The sequence below is a fragment of the Carcharhinus amblyrhynchos genome, chromosome 12 (assembly GCF_965287045.1).
Source record: "Carcharhinus amblyrhynchos chromosome 12, sCarAmb.v2.hapA, whole genome shotgun sequence".
Lineage (NCBI taxonomy): Eukaryota > Metazoa > Chordata > Chondrichthyes > Carcharhiniformes > Carcharhinidae > Carcharhinus > Carcharhinus amblyrhynchos.
In genome coordinates, this window is record NC_137335.1 from 86,738,190 (window position 1) to 86,758,303 (window position 20,114).

A 20,114-nucleotide genomic window follows, 5' to 3' on the forward strand; every position below is an offset into this window, starting at 1 on the left:
GTCCCCACTGTGACACGGGGTTTAGTTCAGAGAAAGCTGGATGGGGTGTGAGGAGGGATTCGCAGTTTCACTTTGAATCATTTCTTGTTAAAGGGGTTGAAAGTTTCACTTTCCCTTTCTGTGAAGTGCTGCCGACTGGGGCTAAGGGGCTGGGGATGGCCACGGTGAAGCTGGCTGAAGACAGCCTGTCCTGTACCATCTGCCTGGACTATTTCACTGCCCCTGCCACCCTGCCGTGTGGGCACAGCTTCTGCAGGGATTGTATCAGCAAGAACTGGGAGCAGCAGCAGGCAGGTCCCGGGCTGTACAGCTGCCCACACTGCCGGAGGAGCTTCAGCCCCCGGCCCTGCCTGCACCCCAACACGGTGCTGTGCCACATCGTGGAGGCTTTCCTGCAGAGGCAGGCGGGCAGCTGCCAGCCCCGGGCCGGCCCCCGGGATGTGGCGTGTGATTCCTGCCCCCCGGAGGAGCGGCTGCGAGCGGTCAGCTCCTGCCTGGTTTGCCTGACCTCCTACTGCGAGACCCACCTGGCCCCGCACCGGGACAGCCCGGCTTTCCGGGAGCACCGCCTCACCCAGCCCGTCCACGACCTCTGGCAGCGCCGCTGCCCCCAGCACAGGAAGCCGCTGGAGTCCTTCTGCCGCACCGACAGCCGCTGCCTGTGCTGGGTGTGTGCCCTGAGTGAGCACCGCGGGCACCAGATCACCACCGTGGACCAGGAGGCGGCCAGCAGGCAGGTAGGAGCTGGGGGGGGGGGGGGGGGGGGAGAGGGAGAGGGGAGGGAGGGGGGGGAAGGAGGGAGGGGGAAAGAGAGGGGGAGAGGGAGGGAGGGAGGGGGAGTGGGGGGGGAGAGGGGAGGGAGGGAGGGAGGGGGAGTGGGGGGGGAGAGGGGAGGGAGGGGGAGAGGGGAGGGGGGAGAGGGGACGGGGAGGGGGAGAGGGGAGCAGGAGAGGGAGGGGATAGAGGGGGAGGGGAGAGGGGAGCAGGAGGGGGAGAGGGGACGGGGAGGGGGGAGAGAGAGGGGGGAAGGGAGAGGGGGATGGCAGAGAGTGGGGAGGAGGTAAGAGGGAGGGAGGGGAGAGAGGAGGGAAGGAGGACAGAGGGGGAGCAAGAGGAGGTGAGGAAGGAGGGGTTGGGGAGAGGTTTAGAGAGAGGGAGAGGGTAAGGGAGAGAGGGAGAAAGAAAAGCATGGAGAGGAGAGGGACCTGGGAGAGGGAGGGGGGGGGGGAGAGGATAGAGGGAAAGTGTAAGGGAGAGAGGGAGAGGATGAGGGAGGGGTGGGGAAAAGGGGGAGAAAAGAACTGGGGGAGAGGCATTTGGGAGAGGCAGAGAGGGAGGGAAAGAGAGAGAAAGAGGTTGGGAGAGAATAGAGGGAGACGATACGAGAGAGAGGGATGAGGGATGAGGGAGAGGGGTGTGGGAGAAGGGGAGATTGCGGAGAGCAGGAGGAGGGAAAGGGGGAGATCTGGGAGAGGGAGGGGGAAAGAGAAGAGAGGGAGGAGAGGGGGAGAGAGAGATCTGGGAGAAGGCGAGATAGAGAGAGAGAGAGGAGGAAAGGGGAAAGCATAGAGGGGGAGGGAAAGGGGTACCTGGGAGAGGGAAAAGAGGGATCTGGGAGAGACAGTAAAAAGCTTCACAACACCAGGCCCAACAGATTTATTTGGTAGCACAAGCTTTTGGAGCACTGCTCCGTCATCAGCTAAGTGGGAGTTCTGTTCACAAACAGGACGTAAAAAGAACACAAACTCAATTACAAGATAATGGAATGCAAGTCTTGACAAGTAATCAAATCTTTACAGTTGCAGACAGTGTGAGTGGAAAGAGGATTAAGCACAGGTTAAAGAGCTATGAATTGTTTTAAGCCAGGACAGTTAGTAAGATTTTGAAACCTAGGCCACATTGTGGGGGTTACATGTGTGACATGAACCCAAGATCCTGGTTGAGGCTGTTCTCTTGTGTACGGAACTTTGCTATCAGTTTCTGCTTTTTTTTGTGTATTTTTAGGAGCCAGTAGAGATCTCCAACACGGGGAGTACATGGGGTGAGACAGGAAGAGGGGGGAGGAAGAGGGAAAGGGATCTGGGATCAGAGAGATAGACATAGATTTATTTGGTGTCAAGGAGTTTGGGTTCAAGAGAAGGAGATGGATTTGGAATGGGGGAGGCTGGATTAGGGACAAGGAAAGGGAAATAAAAGTGCTGATTATTTTGGGGGAGAGTGCAGCCTGTTTGGGGAATTTGTCCCTCGATGTTGAAATGAGGGAGAAACTTGATGAAGCAAAGTGCATTCACTCTGGATGGTCTGATGTGAGCACTCGGACCATGGGGACTAGGACCTTGGATAGTGGATGATTACTGACTACCAGTAAAAGTTTATAGATGTCACAGATAGATAGGGTTGTAAAGAGTGCTTTTGGTACATTGGCCTTTATAAATCGGAGTATCGAGTATAAAAGTTGGAGTGTTATGGTAAGGCTGTATAAGGCATTGGTGAGGCCGAATTTAGAGTATTGTGTACAGTTTTGATCACCTAGTTACAGCAAGGATGTAAATAAGGTTGAAAGAGTGCAGAGAAGGTTCACAAGGATGTTGCTGGGACTTGAGAAGGTGAGTTACAGAGAGAGATTGAATAGGTCAGGACTTTACTCCCTGGAGCGTAGAAGAATGAGGGGAGATTTGATAGCGGTGTATAAAATTATAATGGGTGTAGATAGAGTGAATGCAAGCAAGCTTTTTCCACTGAGGCTAGGGGAGAAAAAAAACCAGAGGGCATGGGTTAAGGGTGAAAGGAGAAAAGTTTAAAGGAAATATGAGGGGGGGCCTCTTCATGCAGAGAGTGGTGGGAGTGTGGAATGAGCTGCCAGATAAGGTGGTAAATGCGGGGTCACTTTTAACACTTAAGAAAAACTTGGATGGGTTCATGGATGAGAGGGATGTGGAGGGATATGGTCCAAGTGCAGGTCAGTGAGACTCGGCAAAGACAAGAAGGGCCAAAAGGCCTGTTTCTGAGCTGTAATTTTCTGTGGTTCTATGTTGCAGATTACAGAAAGCCCATTTTCCTGTTTGTGGCAGTAAACTCTGTAGATTTGTGGCAGCTTGTGAGTGAGTGGATTCTATTTGAGGAATTGAACAAGGAGTGCAGGGACTGCATTATCTCTCACTGACTGGATCAAAATGGTTTTGAGATGCAGGTACAAACCATCCTGAGACAAGAAGCACTCAATCACGTGTGCCAGTGCTGCACAATGCCAGTTTGGGACAGTGTCAGTGCAGTACAGTGCCAATGTGGTACAGTGCCAGTGCAATGCAATGCCAGGGTGGTACAGTGCCAGTGTGATATAGTGTCAGTGTGGTACAGTGCCAGTACAGTACAGTGCCAGTGTGGTACAGAACCAGTGCAGTGCCAGTGCGGTACAGTGCCAGTATGATACAGTACCAGTGTGATACATTGACAGTTTTTATTGCCACAGCATTAGTAGCTGTCTAGTCTCTAGACCCTCCTCAAGTTCTTCATTTCTCCAGCATTCTTTCTTCTTTTAAGCATTCTGTAAGTCCAGCTTCTTTGACCAAGTTCTTAATCAGCTGTTCTTAATATTTCCTGAGCGGGTTAACGTGCGTTTCTCTGGATAAAGTCCCTGTCAAATACCTTGTGATGTTTGAATAGGTCTGGAAGGTGACATTGTCAGAACAGAGACTGAGAAACTGGGAGAGTGGACTGGAAGCAGCATGTGAGGATGTGTCGGCCAGGTAGCTGTGGGGTGGCAAGTCCCTGAGATTACTCAGTGACAGCCTGTCTCCAGAAATAGACACAGGGAAGTCAAGGGAGGAAAAGGAATTTGGAGATTGGCAGAGTCAGGGTGTGAGAGGGGTGGAAATGATTAAATCTTCCAGTTCAGGGAGACAACACAGAGTATAGAGAAAGGGAGGGAAATCAGGAGATCTCAGTAAAACTAGAACAAGAAATGTAGCACGTAGCCCATGAGAAAGCAGACATTCACTAGTATAACAGGTTCCCATAACAACACCTTCTCTCTGGAGGCAGAGAGTGGAATTGAAGGAGAAGTTGAGAAGTTGTTCGGAGAGACAACACATTCAGACAGGTGGAGAAGGACGCGGATGATGGGGACTGGCTGGAGCTCTGTTAGGGAGAGGCAGAGAGCCCTCAGACTGTGCTGGTGGAGAATGGAGATGTGGAGCGATTGGACGCCTACGATAAAGAGGAGACAATTAGGTCCAGCAACCTGGAAACGTGACAAAAACTGTCAGAAGAATCACAGAATAAATGGAAAGAGACCAGACAATGGGAGAATTAGGCGGAAATCGCATTAGTGTGGAGCAGGCGAGGAGGGCAGCTCAGTTTGTGGATCTTAGGAAGGAGGGAGAATAAACGGTGACGCTTTGTGGGGTTCTAGGTTGAGACAGTTGATAGGACATCTCCCTGTTTCTGAGGTTACCGATAGTTTGATGTTGTGTGGAGGGGGAGTTAACGGTGGTTTCGAGGAGTGGGTATTCTCTTTGCTAAATCACATTAGCTTCCTCGTTGGCATATTTAATCACAATGTTCAGATCAGCCGTGAGGTTACAGAGCACTGTAAATCCTGAGGGAGTTAGGGGAGAGAGTGAGGCGAGTGGACAGGGTATGCTGGTGTTACAATGAAAAATTCAGGAGAGAAGGCAGGAGCAGAGAGAGTGATTTGGGTGGAATGGGTGCCCCGATCCTGCACACAGACTGTGATGGACAGCATAGCCCGTTTAATAGCTCCACCATTGACAGACTTGTGGTCAGCCGCCCTTATCAGTGAAAGTTTCTCTCTGTGATAACCACCAGGTGAATCATGGATTGGCCTTTCTGTTGGATTCATTGAATATGAGCTCCCTGGGGATTGGTAATTAACCAGCCAGCTGGAGCTCGTAGACCAAGCCCTGTATAAAGCAGGCCCCTGAGTGGGTCCATTATTGCGTTGTCCTGGTTGGGACCTGTTGTATTCACCGCAGGCTTGTGGCTTTTGCTTTTCTTTATTTTGTGCAATAAAGTATGGTTCCTTTGCAGTTGACTGTTGGAGTTTTTTATACTTCCCATCTCCCTTTTTCAATTCAGATCCCTTTTGACCAAACATTTGTTCAGCTGTTCTGACATCTCCTTCAGTGATTCAATGTGAAATTGTACTTGATGGCACAGTTACTGTGAATTGTCTGTATGAACGTCTACTGGGAAATGGCCGTGTTGAGTCTGTCACATGAAGCATTCAGCCGAGTCCCTTGCTGTCCTTTCTGATGGATGTCAGATATCCATGGGCATTGTTTCAGATTTGAACAGTCCACCAACAAATTTCAATCATCTGGTCCTTGGTGTCAGGGCCAATGTGAGGGAAATGGTTTTAGTGTCTGGGAGAGAGAAGGAGTGGGGATTGAGGGGACGTGTGGGGAGTGAGGGTGGGAATAGGGATTGAGGGCAGGAGTGAGGATTGAGGGGAAGAGTGAGGATTGAGGCAGGAGTGGGGACTGAGGGGAAGAATGGGGATTGAGGGGCAAAGTGAGGATTGAGGGGAGGAATGGGGATTGAGGAGACGAGTGGGGATTGAGGGGATGAGGGGAGGATTGAGGGAAGGAGTGGGGGCAATCCACTGAGGGGAGTGACAGACAGACAATACCTGAGTTATTTTCTATTTTGTTTTGAATAGAAACTAATTGCAGCACGGAAAATGGAATTGCAGGAACACTTGTTGATCACAGCCGATACAATTGCAAAGTGGAAACAAAACATTGACTGTATCCAGGTGAGGGCAGAGGCTCAGTCTCGTAAATCCATCCGTCTGATCCCAGGTCGGAAACCTTCAATCGGGCAAACCAATGTGAGCAGAGAAGAGGATAGTGCAGTTTGTCTCACCAACACGATCCTCCCCACCATCCCGGTGGGAGGGGGGGAGTGGGTGTTGGCAGGGACAGTGAGAGAGTGACAAAGATGAGGAAGTGGGAGTGACGTTGGAGTAGGGGAGGGGGTGACACTGGATGGGGGCAATTTGGGGAGGGGGGAATATCTAATTGTCGAAAGTGATCGGTACTGTCAGGGGGGATGGGGGTGGGGAAAGAGAGTGAGTCAGGGAGGGGAGGGGAGCGACTAGTTGTTGGAAGCAAATGATACTGATTGGCCATGTTGGGGTGAGGGGAGTGTTACACCCTGGGAGGGTGACGGGGTGTTACACTGACTGGGAGGGTGACGGGGTGTTACACTGACTGGGAGGGTGACGGGGTGTTACACTGACCGGGAGGGTGACGGGGTGTTACACTGACTGGGAGGGTGACGGGGTGTTACACCCTGGGAGGGTGATGGGGTGTTACACTGACTGGGAGGGTGACGGGGTGTTACACTGACCGGGAGGGTGACGGGGTGTTACACTGACCGGGAGGGTGACGGGGTGTTACACTGACCGGGAGGGTGACGGGGTGTTACACTGACCGGGAGGGTGACGGGGTGTTACACTGACCGGGAGGGTGACGGGGTGTTACACTGACCGGGAGGGTGACGGGGTGTTACACTGACCGGGAGGGTGACGGGGTGTTACACTGACTGGGAGGGTGACGGGGTGTTACACTGACCGGGAGGGTGACGGGGTGTTACACTGACTGGGAGGGTGACGGGGTGTTACACTGACTGGGAGGGTGACGGGGTGTTACACTGACTGGGAGGGTGACGGGGTGTTACACCCTGGGAGGGTGACGGGGTGTTACACTGACTGGGAGGGTGACGGGGTGTTACACCCTGGGAGGGTGACGGGGTGTTACACCCTGGGAGGGTGACGGGGTGTTACACTGATGGGAGGGTGACGGGGTGTTACACTGACTGGGAGGGTGACGGGGTGTTACACTGACCGGGAGGGTGACGGGGTGTTACACTGACTGGGAGGGTGACGGGGTGTTACACTGACCGGGAGGGTGACGGGGTGTTACACTGACTGGGAGGGTGACGGGGTGTTACACTGACCGGGAGGGTGACGGGGTGTTACACTGACTGGGAGGGTGATGGGGTGTTACACCCTGGGAGGGTGACGGGGTGTTACACCCTGGGAGGGTGACGGGGTGTTACACTGACCGGGAGGGTGACGGGGTGTTACACCCTGGGAGGGTGACGGGGTGTTACACTGACTGGGAGGGTGACGGGGTGTTACACTGACCGGGAGGGTGACGGGGTGTTACACCCTGGGAGGGTGACGGGGTGTTACACTGACTGGGAGGGTGACGGGGTGTTACACTGACTGGGAGGGTGACGGGGTGTTACACTGACCGGGAGGGTGACGGGGTGTTACACTGACCGGGAGGGTGACGGGGTGTTACACCCTGGGAGGGTGACGGGGTGTTACACTGACTGGGAGGGTGACGGGGTGTTACACCCTGGGAGGGTGACGGGGTGTTACACTGACTGGGAGGGTGACGGGGTGTTACACTGACTGGGAGGGTGACGGGGTGTTACACTGACTGGGAGGGTGACGGGGTGTTACACTGACTGGGAGGGTGACGGGGTGTTACACTGACTGGGAGGGTGACGGGGTGTTACACTGACCGGGAGGGTGACGGGGTGTTACACTGACTGGGAGGGTGACGGGGTGTTACACCCTGGGAGGGTGACGGGGTGTTACACCCTGGGAGGGTGACGGGGTGTTACACCCTGGGAGGGTGACGGGGTGTTACACTGACCGGGAGGGTGACGGGGTGTTACACTGACCGGGAGGGTGACGGGGTGTTACACTGACCGGGAGGGTGACGGGGTGTTACACTGACCGGGAGGGTGACGGGGTGTTACACTGACCGGGAGGGTGACGGGGTGTTACACTGACCGGGAGGGTGACGGGGTGTTACACTGACCGGGAGGGTGACGGGGTGTTACACTGACCGGGAGGGTGACGGGGTGTTACACTGACCGGGAGGGTGACGGGGTGTTACACTGACCGGGAGGGTGACGGGGTGTTACACTGACCGGGAGGGTGACGGGGTGTTACACTGACCGGGAGGGTGACGGGGTGTTACACTGACCGGGAGGGTGACGGGGTGTTACACTGACTGGGAGGGTGACGGGGTGTTACACCCTGGGAGGGTGATGGGGTGTTACACCCTGGGAGGGTGACGGGGTGTTACACTGACCGGGTGGGTGACGGGGTGTTACACTGACCGGGAGGGTGACGGGGTGTTACACTGACTGGGAGGGTGACGGGGTGTTACACTGACTGGGAGGGTGACGGGGTGTTACACTGACTGGGAGGGTGACGGGGTGTTACACCCTGGGAGGGTGATGGGGTGTTACACCCTGGGAGGGTGACGGGGTGTTACACTGACCGGGAGGGTGACGGGGTGTTACACCCTGGGAGGGTGACGGGGTGTTACACTGACCGGGAGGGTGACGGGGTGTTACACTGACCGGGAGGGTGACGGGGTGTTACACTGACTGGGAGGGTGATGGGGTGTTACACCCTGGGAGGGTGACGGGGTGTTACACTGACCGGGAGGGTGACGGGGTGTTACACTGACCGGGAGGGTGACGGGGTGTTACACTGACTGGGAGGGTGACGGGGTGTTACACTGACCGGGAGGGTGACGGGGTGTTACACTGACTGGGAGGGTGACGGGGTGTTACACCCTGGGAGGGTGACGGGGTGTTACACTGACTGGGAGGGTGACGGGGTGTTACACCCTGGGAGGGTGACGGGGTGTTACACCCTGGGAGGGTGACGGGGTGTTACACTGACTGGGAGGGTGACGGGGTGTTACACCCTGGGAGGGTGACGGGGTGTTACACTGACTGGGAGGGTGACGGGGTGTTACACCCTGGGAGGGTGACGGGGTGTTACACTGACTGGGAGGGTGACGGGGTGTTACACTGACTGGGAGGGTGACGGGGTGTTACACTGACCGGGAGGGTGACGGGGTGTTACACTGACCGGGAGGGTGACGGGGTGTTACACTGATGGGAGGGTGACGGGGTGTTACACCCTGGGAGGGTGATGGGGTGTTACACTGATGGGAGGGTGACGGGGTGTTACACCCTGGGAGGGTGATGGGGTGTTACACTGACTGGGAGGGTGACGGGGTGTTACACCCTGGGAGGGTGACGGGGTGTTACACCCTGGGAGGGTGACGGGGTGTTACACTGACTGGGAGGGTGATGGGGTGTTACACTGACCGGGAGGGTGATGGGGTGTTACACTGACCGGGAGGGTGACGGGGTGTTACACTGACCGGGAGGGTGATGGGGTGTTACACTGACCGGGAGGGTGATGGGGTGTTACACTGACCGGGAGGGTGACGGGGTGTTACACCCTGGGAGGGTGACGGTGTGTTACACTGACTGGGAGTGTGACGGGGTGTTACACTGACTGGGAGGGTGACGGGGTGTTACACCCTGGGAGGGTGACGGGGTGTTACACTGACTGGGAGGGTGACGGGGTGTTACACTGACTGGGAGGGTGACGGGGTGTTACACCCTGGGAGGGTGACGGGGTGTTACACCCTGGGAGGGTGACGGGATGTTACACTGACCGGGAGGGTGACGGGGTGTTACACTGACTGGGAGGGTGACGGGGTGTTACACCCTGGGAGGGTGACGGGGTGTTACACCCTGGGAGGGTGACGGGGTGTTACACTGACCGGGAGGGTGATGGGGTGTTACACTGACCGGGAGGGTGACGGGGCGTTACACTGACCGGGAGGGTGACGGGGTGTTACACTGACCGGGAGGGTGATGGGGTGTTACACTGACTGGGAGGGTGACGGGGTGTTACACCCTGGGAGGGTGATGGGGTGTTACACTGACCGGGAGGGTGACGGGGTGTTACACTGACTGGGAGGGTGGCGGGATGTTACACCCTGGGAGAGCTGGGTTAATGGGCTGTGGCTGGGAGTTGTGTGGCTATAGGTGACTCTGGTCTAACCTGTGGGTCAATTCACTGTCCTTCCTCAGACTGGGATTTGGACTGAGCACAGTTATCCATCCCATCACTATGGTCCCAGTGTTCACAATACGCATGGCATGAGGGGTTAATGCCATGTTCATTTCTTGCCCTCTGCAGGAAACTGCCCAAAGAGTAATGAGCAATGCTATAAGTAAATTCACAGAGTTACTGCGAGCGGTTGAGAAAGCACAGAGTGAGGCTGTGGCATTTATAGAGAGGGAGCAGCGTGCTGAGCTGAACCACGCTGAAACTGCCAAGAAGGCACTGGAGCAGAAGTGGACGGAGCTGAGACACGAGAAGGTGCGTCTGGAAGCTCTGTCCAAGTCCAATGACAGCATCTGCATCTCACAGGTGAGAGGGGCAGGACCAGAGGCAGGGTGGCTGGGGAGAGGGCTCTTGTTGATGGAGTGTGTGGGCGCAGCAGAGGGACCCTGGGGTGGGACGTATTGTTGTTAATGACAGTGTGAGCTTCTTACTGAACCACAGGGATTCCTCTTGATCTTGTAAATAAGCAATTTGATTTTGATTTTATTTTAATCCAGTTCCGTGCACGTTGTCTCAGATAATTCTCCAGTAATCCAGAGACCCAGGGTAATGTTCTGGGGACCCGGGTTTGAATCCCACCACGACAGATGGTGAAATTTGAATTCAATAAAAACATAAGAACATAAGAAATAGGAGCAGGAGTAGGCCATCCAGCCCCTCGAGCCTGCCCCGCCATTCAATAAGATCATGGCTGATCTGTCGCTGCTCAGTTCCACATTCCCGCCCTCTCCCCATAACCCTTAATCCCCTCTCTTATCAAAAACCCATTAACCCGCGTCTTAAAAATATTTAGCGAGGCAGCCTCCACCACTTCAACGGGCAGAGAATTCCAGAGATTCACCACCCTTTGAGTGAAGAAGTTCCTCCTCAACTCCGTTCTAAACCGCCCCCCCTTTATCTTGAGGCTGTGCCCCCTAGTCCTACTATCCTTTCTGAGCGGGAAGAGTCTCTCCACCTCTATCCTATCCATCCCATTCATCATCTTATACGTCTCAATGAGATCTCCCCTCATTCTTCTAAACTCTAACGAGTACAAGCCTAGTTTATTCAGCCTCTCCTCATAGCTCAACCCCCTCAACTCCGGTATCAGCCTAGTAAACCTCCTCTGCACTCCCTCCAAGGCCAAAATATCTTTGCGCAGGTGCGGCGCCCAAAACTGCACACAGTACTCCAGCTGTGGCCTCACCAATGCCCTATACAGCTGCAGCAAGACCTCCCTACTTTTATATTCAATCCCCCTCGCTATGAAGGCCAGCATCCCATTCGCCTTCCTGACCACCTGCTGCACCTGCAAGCTGGGTTTTTGCGACTCATGCACAAGGACCCCGAGGTCCCTCTGCACCATCACCTGCTGCAGTTTTTCGCCACGTAAGTAATAGTCCTTCCTACCATTCTTCCTACCAAAGTGGACCACCTCACACTTGCCAACATTAAATTCCATTTGCCATTTCCTGGCCCATTCGCCCAGCCTATCTAGATCCTTAAACCTGGAATGAAAAGTCTACTGGTGACCGTGAAACCATTGTTGATTGTCACGGTACGGTGACACAATGGTTAGCACTGATGTCTCACAGTCTCAGGGACCCAGGTTCAGTTCCGGCCTTGGGTCACCACCTGTGTGGAGGTTGTACATTCTCCCCATATCTGCGTGTATTCCCTCCAAGTGCTCTGCTTTCCAAAGATGTGCAGGTTCGGTTGACTGGATATGCTAAATTGCCTGAGTGTGCAAGGATGTGAGGACTAGGGGGATTAGTGGGATAGATATGTGGGGTTATAAGGATAGGGCCAAGCCTGTTTTTTCAGGTAATACTGGCAAATCGGGTGTAAGTTCTTGCCATCTGCTCCCACTGCGCTGAACTTAAACCCACGTTCAAAACCTTCAAAATTTGAGAGTGATCAGCTTTGACAGCTCAGACTGAGTGACAGAGTTCAAAGGGAAATGGCAGCATTTGAAGAAATGGAACACGCCTCTGAGACAGGAAATGGCTGCTTAGAACGTTCTCAGATAAAAGCGGTGGTGAGGTTCTTGATCAGATAACTGATCAAACCAATCATTTCGAGAATAATTCATAAAAGATAATAACTCAAAAGTAATATGACGTACTTTCAAATTATTGGGACATAGGTTACACCTCAGGCAGTGCGGTATCCCCTCAGCAGCACACGGGAATGTGGGCTTCATATCTCCCAGTGGGAAATGAGGTTTAAGTTCATCCTAATGCTAAGATAAGTGCGTTATCACTAAAGCAGCTGCTGAAAACTGTTGCTTGCTTGGGTAATTTTAACAGCTTGTGGCCATGCAGTGAGTCCTACTGTGATAAAAATCTATTACTACACCACTGGATTACTGCTCCAGTGTGAAAATTCCCCACAACTTTGTCAGTTCATGAGGACCTCCCTCTGCACCAGGCATGCATTAGTGTCGCCAGCCATCCTATTGTTCCAGCAAATATTATTAGGACACGTGGCTGCCTTCTGAGCTGCGAGTCCCTCTCTTCTGTCACATGTTGAGATCTGGCTGGGGTGGTTGGGATGTGCCCTTCAATCTCTGGGCAGCATGATGGCACAGTATGATCAGCACTGCTGCCTCACATTGCGAGTTCAATTCCCATCTTGGATCACTGTCTGTGCAGAGTCTGCATGTTCTTCCCGTGTCTGCATGGGTTTCCTCCGGGTGCTCCGGTTTCCTCCCACAGTCCAAAGATGCGCAGGTTAGGTGGATTGACTGTGCTAAATTGTCCCTTAGTGACAAGGGGATTAGCCAGGGTAAATACGTGGGGTTGTGAGGATGGGGCCTGGGAGGGAATGTGGCTGGTGTGGGCTCGATGGGCTGAATGGCCTCCTTCTGTGCTGTTGGGATTCTGTGATTCAGGAAGTTTATTGTTCAGGAAGTCCTTTGTACGTACAGAGGTTCTGTGTGTTTTATTCAGATGGGCACCTGTGCAGTAAGTAACTGTGATAATTTGGTACAGATTACTGACTCGAGCTACACTTTAACATTTCTGAACTTCCCATCATTCGCAGGAATATCTGAATTTTAATGAAATCACTGAGAACCCCAGCTCACCATCTTCAACCATCGGACTGGAAACAAAACTTGGCAAAGTTGAGCAAGCTGTTGCAAGACTGTCGAATCTCATCAAAGAGCATTTCCAATCCACATGGATGAAGAATCTGGAGAATGTTGCCTCCACAGGTCAGTTACCTGCATGGTAAGGCACAAGAACGGAAAATGCTGGAAAACCTCAGCAGATCTGACAGCCTCTATGGAGAGAGAATAGAGCCAATGTTTTAAGTCTGGATGACCCTTCATCAGAGGTGATAAGGATTATCCAGACTCGAAATGTTGGCTCTATTCTCTCTCCGCAGATGCTGTCATACCTGCTGAGATTTTCCAGCATTCTCTGTTTTTGTTTCAGATTCCAGCATCTGCAGTATTTGGCCTTTATCTGGGTTTGACAAATCCAATTAATACCCAGAGCCAAGCTTGCTCACTATCCTGTATTAACTGTCACTCAGAAATTCTCATTCAGAGAAGCTATTAGGATGGGAAGTACAAAGCTTAACCTGTCCCTCTTAAAGTGTAAAATAAAAATAGCACCACCTTCAACCCTGTGCTGTACCTGTCCTGGGAGTGTTTGATGGGGTCAGTGTAGAGGGAGCTATCTAACCCCATGCTGTACCTGTCCTGGGAGTGTTTGATGGGGGGACAGTGTAGAGGAAGCTTTACTCTGTATCTAACTCCGTGCTGCACATGTCCTGGGAGTGTTTGATGGGGGACAGTGTAGAGGGAGCTTTACTCTGTATCTAACACCGTGCTGTACCTGTCCTGGGAGTGTTTGATGGGGTCAGTGTAGAGGGAGCTTTACTCTGTATCTAACCCCGTGCTGCATCTGTCCTGGGAGTGTTTGATGGGAGGACAGTGTAGAGGGAGCTTCACTCTGTATCTAACCCTGTGCTGTACCTGTCCTGGGAGTGTTTGATGGGGGGACAGTGTAGAGGGAGCTTTACTCTGTATCTAACCCCGTGCTGTACCTGTCCTGGGAGTGTTTGATGGGGGAACAGTGTAGAGGGAGCTTTACTCTGTATCTAACCCCGTGCTGCACCTGTCCTGGGAGTGTTTGATGGGGGGACAGTGTAGAGGGAGCTTCACTCTGTATCTAACCCCGTGCTGTACCTGTCCTGGGAGTGTTTGATGGGGGGACAGTGTAGAGGGAGCTTTACTCTGCATCTAACCCTGTGCTGTACCTGTCCTGGGAGTGTTTGATGGGGGGACAGTGTAGAGGGAGCTTTACTCTGTATCTAACCCCGTGCTGTACCTGTCCTGGGAGTGTTTGATGGGGACAGTGTAGAGGGAGCTTCACTCTGTATCTAACCCCGTGCTGTACCTGTCCTGGGAGTGTTTGATGGGGGACAGTGTAGAGGGAGCTTTACTCTGTATCTAACCCCGTGGCGTACCTGTCCTGGAATTCTGATATTAACGTGACTGGATGCTTACTAAAAAACAAACATGCTGACACTATAGTTAAGAAAGCCTGCCAATGCCTCTCCTTTCTCAGAAGACTAAGGAAATTTGGCATGTCAGCTACAACTCACCAATTTTTACAGATGCAGCATAGAAAGTATTCTTTCTGGTTGTATCACACCTTGGTATCTATTCTTCCCAAGACCACAAAGAACTAGAAGATGTAGCGAATGTAGCCCAATCCATCACACAAACCAGCCTCCCATCCATTGATTCTGTCTACACTTCCCGTTTCCTTGGCAAAGCAGCCAGTATAATTAAGGACCCCATGCACCCCAGACATTCTCTCTCTTCCACTTTCTTCCTTCTGCAAAAAGATACAAAAGCCTGAGGTCACATACAAACCGACTGAAGAACAGCTTCTTCCCTGCTGCTGTCAAACTTTTGAATGGACTTACCTTCCATTAAGTTGATCTTTCTTTGTATCCTAGCTATAACTGTAACACTACATTCTGCATTCTCTCGTTTCCTTCTCTGTGAAATGTATACTTTGTCCGTATAGCGCACAAGAAACAATATTTTTCACTGTCTGCCGATACATGTGACAATAATAAATCAAATCGTAAAAAAATCAAATAAATATGAACCCGAGTTTCACATCCTGATGTACAATTTAAAGAGAGTGTCGAGTTTATCAGTCTCTCAGCTGTTGGTTCTGACTGACTGAGCTAGTGAAAATTCCCCGGAATAATTTGTGTGTTTCTTGACGTTCTTCATTGGTTGTGTTCACAGATGAGGAAGAGAGAAGCACAATGCCCGCCCCCAGTGAGGCCCCCCAGGAGCAGCCAGTGTCCCCTGAAACAAGACACAGGGAAGACTTGCTACCATGTGAGTAACAGGCAGTCACCATCAAACTGGGAGCAGGGTGGGGGGAGGCAGGAGGGGAGAGAGGGTGCAGTGGGAGATTAGAGGAGATAGGAATGTGGTGGAGAGTTGGTTGGATGGTAAGACATGGAAAGGGAAGGAGTTTGGAGATACAGGAGGCGGTGTGGAGTGGGGGAGAGTGAAGGCAGAGGAAGGAGTGGGACAGCAGGGACTGGAAGGTAAAGAGGGTTACATGTGTGATCAGTGGCCCCATGGAGTCTGCTGGAAACCCTGGAGAGACATCTGTGTGAAACAAGAGCTTCGAGTTAAATACAGGAACAAAGGCATCTCTTGGCCCTGAGCGAAATAAAAGCGCAAAATGCTGGAAACACTCAGGATGTCTGACAGAATCTGTGGAGAAAGAAACTGAGGTGACGGTTTAGACCAATGACTTTTTGTTTCAACCAGAAATGTTAATTCTTCTGTTTCCCTCTCCATAAATGCCCCTGACTGCTGAGCATTTCCAGAATTTTCTGTATTTATTTGTGATTTCCAGTATCCGCAGTATTTTATTTTCACGTTGCTGATATTGGAGTTTATATAACCCCCACTTTAACTATCCATCATGGGAACAGGATAGGTGAGGAGAGGGACAAGATTATAATAGTGCAAGCCATGTTTAGCTGCTGTATTCAGGGACACCACCAGCTCTGCCCAGTCTTGTCCAGCCCTGCCCAGCCCTATTCAGCCTTGCCCAGCTCTGCTGAGCCCTGCCCAGCCCTGCCATTTGAACCGCTGGGTGAAGGGGAAGGTATGTGGTGCGCTGAGGCAACCCAGCCAGAAAGGGTCAGGTTTAAGGATTGGGGCTACTGACACAGCTTGGACCTAAGTCCCACTTTGTCACCAAGATGAACAGATCAAACTCAATCATGGCTACTGCCTGTGAAATCTACAGAAGGAGACTGGAGCTGTAAGGAGCCCAGGTCACACTGAGGCCATTGTGACCAGGCTTTGCCCCTTTGCCCCTCAACAGCTACCACCATCCCCACCTACTGTGCCCTGAAAATCTGTAATATCCTGATATCGAGTTGATGAAGGATGAAATTGAAACCAAGTGAAGATTTATTTATAGAGCGATACATTACAGGTATAGACCTCCTAAAGACCCTACATAGTTAACTATCTCTGAGACATTTTGGGAACCTCTTCCTCACTGCAATCCTTACTCAGCTTGCTGGGGCCATATCCTTGAGTGGGAAGAAGTTTCATGACGCCTTGCACCTTTAGAGGCAGTGATATAGTTGAAGAATAATTACTGTCGCAGGAAAATGTGGCAGCCAATTTACACACAGCAAGATCCCACCAACATCAATCTAATAATGACTAGATAGTCTCCTTTGTTATCATCAGTTCAGCTTGCTGTAAGCTCTGGAATTCCCTTCCTAAACACTTCCCCACTTCTCTCAATCCTTCTTTTCGATAGCCTGTAAAATCTCCCTCTCACTGAGCCTTCATGTCACTAATATTTTTCTACATGGCTCAGTGTCGTACGTTGTTTGATAATTGTTTGCGTGAAGCACCTCGGGACGTTTCGCTAGAGGTGCTATATAAATGCCACTTAATGGTGTTATGCAAGCTCAGTACTAGCTGCCTTTGGCATACAGACTCAGCAGCCTAGCTGTGTTGTATCTCCTGCAGATTGTTGTCAGATTACATTGGACCCCAACACCATCCAACGGCAGCTGTGCCTGAGTGAGGGAAACCGGCGAGTGACCAACATTTACCCAAGGTCGGAAGATTATGAGCAGTGCCCCGAAAGGTTTGACCTGTGCACCCAGGTGCTATGCAGGGAGGGTTTGAGCACTGGGCAGTTTTACTGGGAGGTGGAACTGAATGATGGGGACGCCATGATCGGGATTACTGACAAGCGGATCAGGAGGAAAGGATCGGAAAATTGCTGTATCCTCGGACGGAACGATTTCTCGTGGTGCATTGAATTCTGGTACAATAATGTGTCAGCCTGGCATGACAACAAAGAAACCAGGCTGCAGGTGGAGAGGTTTGAAAAGATTGGTTTGTATTTGAACTGCCCGGCTGGTATCTTGTCCTTTTATGGTGTTTCGGACCAGATCTCCCTCATACACCAATTCCACGCTGTCTTCACTGAACCCATGTACCCGGCCTTTTGGATTTACTGTGACACAACTCTCAGCATTTGTCAGTTCACATAAGTGTTCAGGTCATCTCAAAGCACCGTTAAAACCCAGAAAGGAATCGCTGTTGTAATTTAAAAAATGCAGCCAGAAGTTAGAGTGCAGGAGGTTACCACATCATCATTGCCAGATAATGTGTTTTAGTGATAATGACAGGGGGGTGTCTTCACTGTGGGATCTTTACATCCCTCCCGAGATGACAGGCTCTCAGTTCACAGCCTTATCTGAAATACAGCGCCTCTAACAGTGCAGCACTCCTTCAATGCTGCTCTCCTGAGTGTCAGCTGGGATTCTCCCTCTGATCAAGCCTTGAGAGCGGGGACTTGAGCTCGATATCCAGCAGAACGAAATGAAACTGAGCCTCAGGACTAAATCGGAGTGACTGAGTGGGCACTGGTGGATAATGGAGCCCATTCCGTGAGCTGGTGAGAGAGGCACTGGCGGGATGGCCTGTGTAGTGAGAGCAAGCCTGGGTTCCTCAAACATGTCGAGTGGGTTCAGTACCAGCAGGTAGTCTGCTGACCCTCTAGGGGGTTACGATGTTAAACAAACTCAGGAAGGGATAACTCGATGGCTGTCACTTTCCCTCTGGTGGGCAGTTCATTCCAGTACGGGGCACACTTAGTATCATCCCCAGTGCCCAGACAGCAGAGATACAGAATTCAGATCCCTGCTGTGGTCCAGAGCTGGAGACAGTTTTCCCAAATGGAACTCATGCTCAATCTCAGAGCCACAATTCCTTCCACATCAGAGCTGGTGATTAAGTGGGTAGATTTGCCTGAGGAATGTACCAGCAGCAAGGCAGCTAGCTCAGGAGTCTCAGCAGTTAATAGGAGCAAGGAATCATTTGGCGGATCTCGTGGGAGTGATGGCTGAAATTCAGGAGAAATTAGAAAGGTGCAGATTAAAAGCTCTGGGGTTTTACTCTTGATTAGATTCCTGGGATCGATCCAGGATGCTTATCTATCCTTGTTAAGGGAGTTAGGGGTATATCCACTATTATCAATATCGACCGTGAACAAGTCCAGTATTAATATCAATATATATCAATCCATATCCAATATTAATATCAATATTATTGTTCCTGATGCCTGCCATTCTCCAAAACCCGAATATTATTCAGCCAACCCAGAACTAACTGGAAGAGTGGTCTAGCCAATCAGAATTGCTGATGTGAACTGATTGTCTCTGGGCTAATTTTGTTAAATTTTCCCTCTTCCCTCCCAAAATTCTTTCACCTGATCTGACTTGGAGCACTGTGGGGGAATCCTGATCTACTGTGAGACCCTTTCAGAGAGGGAAATTGAGCAAATGGTCCATATATGGGTGTCTTTGTAGGGTAATGGGAGGGAAGGAAAAGCTCAGAAGTGTGAATATGGTGACCCAGGAGCCGACTCCCCGCTGCCTGAGGAATGGTTTTCTGGGAGAGAGGCTGAGCCTCAGGGAGGCAGTTATGTGTTTTGTGATGTTGCATTGTGCCGTGTGTAGTTGATGTACATGTATATACTGCTGAATATGTAGCTTGTTTGGGAAACATCAGCTCAGGAAGTGACATGATATCATGACTGGAGCTGTATTAATCAGAAGGTGCCACGTGTATGCAAGAGCTATCGCCATCCTGCCATTCTTCAATAAAGAATTCTTTATCTATATTAACAAACATTGTTTCGTGTTTGTGATGTTTGGATTTAAGCCAATAATACAACATGGTGGCAGCGTTGTCTGCTACAGGGAGGTCTGTGGATTCTCCCGAGGTTTTACAGAGAACTGCTAACTTGTTGCAATTAAAATGAAGAAATCTAGAATCTTTTTGAGGCTGCTCCCATCCAAAGCAGAAGGATGGGGGTGTTGCAGGAGTGGGGTGAAGGGAGTACATATGCCAGTTCAGATAGTCCACAGTGAGTGGTGCAACATAAGCCTCCAATCTTTGAAAACACATGGGCAGTCTAATAGCTGAATGGAGGTGACCAGGAACGGCAGAATGGGTGTACTCCACAATACTGGCCCTGGTACTGTACTGGGGCCTTCGCATCCAGCCCCAGAACTCGCTGAGTCTCTGTTCCCTTCAGGATTCTTCTCCACTTCCACCTGAAATCCCTCTTTCACACCTCCCCTTGCTTCTGTTCAAACTGGAAATCAAACACCTGGCCAGGTGTGGCAATTCTGACACTGAACCCTGCAACAACGTGAGGTGCTGACACAGTGTGGAGCTCACACTGGAACCCATCGGGATAAAGGGGTGATTCTCTCAAGGTGACTGGAATCTAAAGGGCATTTGTAGAGTCTTCATTGATAGCGTTTGGGTTAGACCATACCAGGAATTCAATTCCAGGCACTGGACTTTAGTAAGAAATGTGTAGAACCCCAGAGAGATTCAGAGATAGATTCACCAGAATGAGACTGTACTTAAAACTGACATTGTGAAGGGAGTTTGAATGGACTGCATTCCTCCCCTTGACATTAGCAGGTTGAGTTGTGATATTGGGGAAGGTCTCCAACTATTAAAAGGATTTGATCGGTTAAATAGAAGTTAATTCCTCAGGTGGGGAAATACAAAATGAGGGTGGGTGAGTAAGGGGGGGGGTGC

The 20,114-nt window shown here is 51.4% G+C and overlaps 1 protein-coding gene across 1 annotated transcript; it reads left to right on the plus strand.

Moving 5' to 3' along the window:
• Positions 1-82: 82 nt before the first annotated feature.
• Positions 83-19,057, plus strand: LOC145351191 (tripartite motif-containing protein 16-like). The gene is made up of 6 exons (XM_080200879.1): positions 83-737; positions 5,681-5,776; positions 10,058-10,291; positions 13,010-13,181; positions 15,243-15,338; positions 17,013-19,057. The coding sequence occupies exons 1-6, from the start codon at positions 156-158 to the stop codon at positions 17,543-17,545; spliced, it is 1,713 nt and encodes a 570-aa protein (XP_080057005.1). The 5' UTR covers positions 83-155; the 3' UTR covers positions 17,546-19,057.
• The last annotated feature ends 1,057 nt before the right edge of the window (positions 19,058-20,114 follow it).

Excerpts from the sequence above, each read along its gene's own strand:
- LOC145351191 (XM_080200879.1), top strand. The coding sequence starts at position 156 with ATGGCCACGGTGAAGCTGGCTGAAGACAGCCTGTCCTGTACCATCTGC. Across the intron at positions 13,182-15,242 it reads GGAGAATGTTGCCTCCACAG|ATGAGGAAGAGAGAAGCACA; the intron begins GTCAGTTACCTG and ends TTGTGTTCACAG. Across the intron at positions 15,339-17,012 it reads CAGGGAAGACTTGCTACCAT|ATTGTTGTCAGATTACATTG; the intron begins GTGAGTAACAGG and ends TATCTCCTGCAG.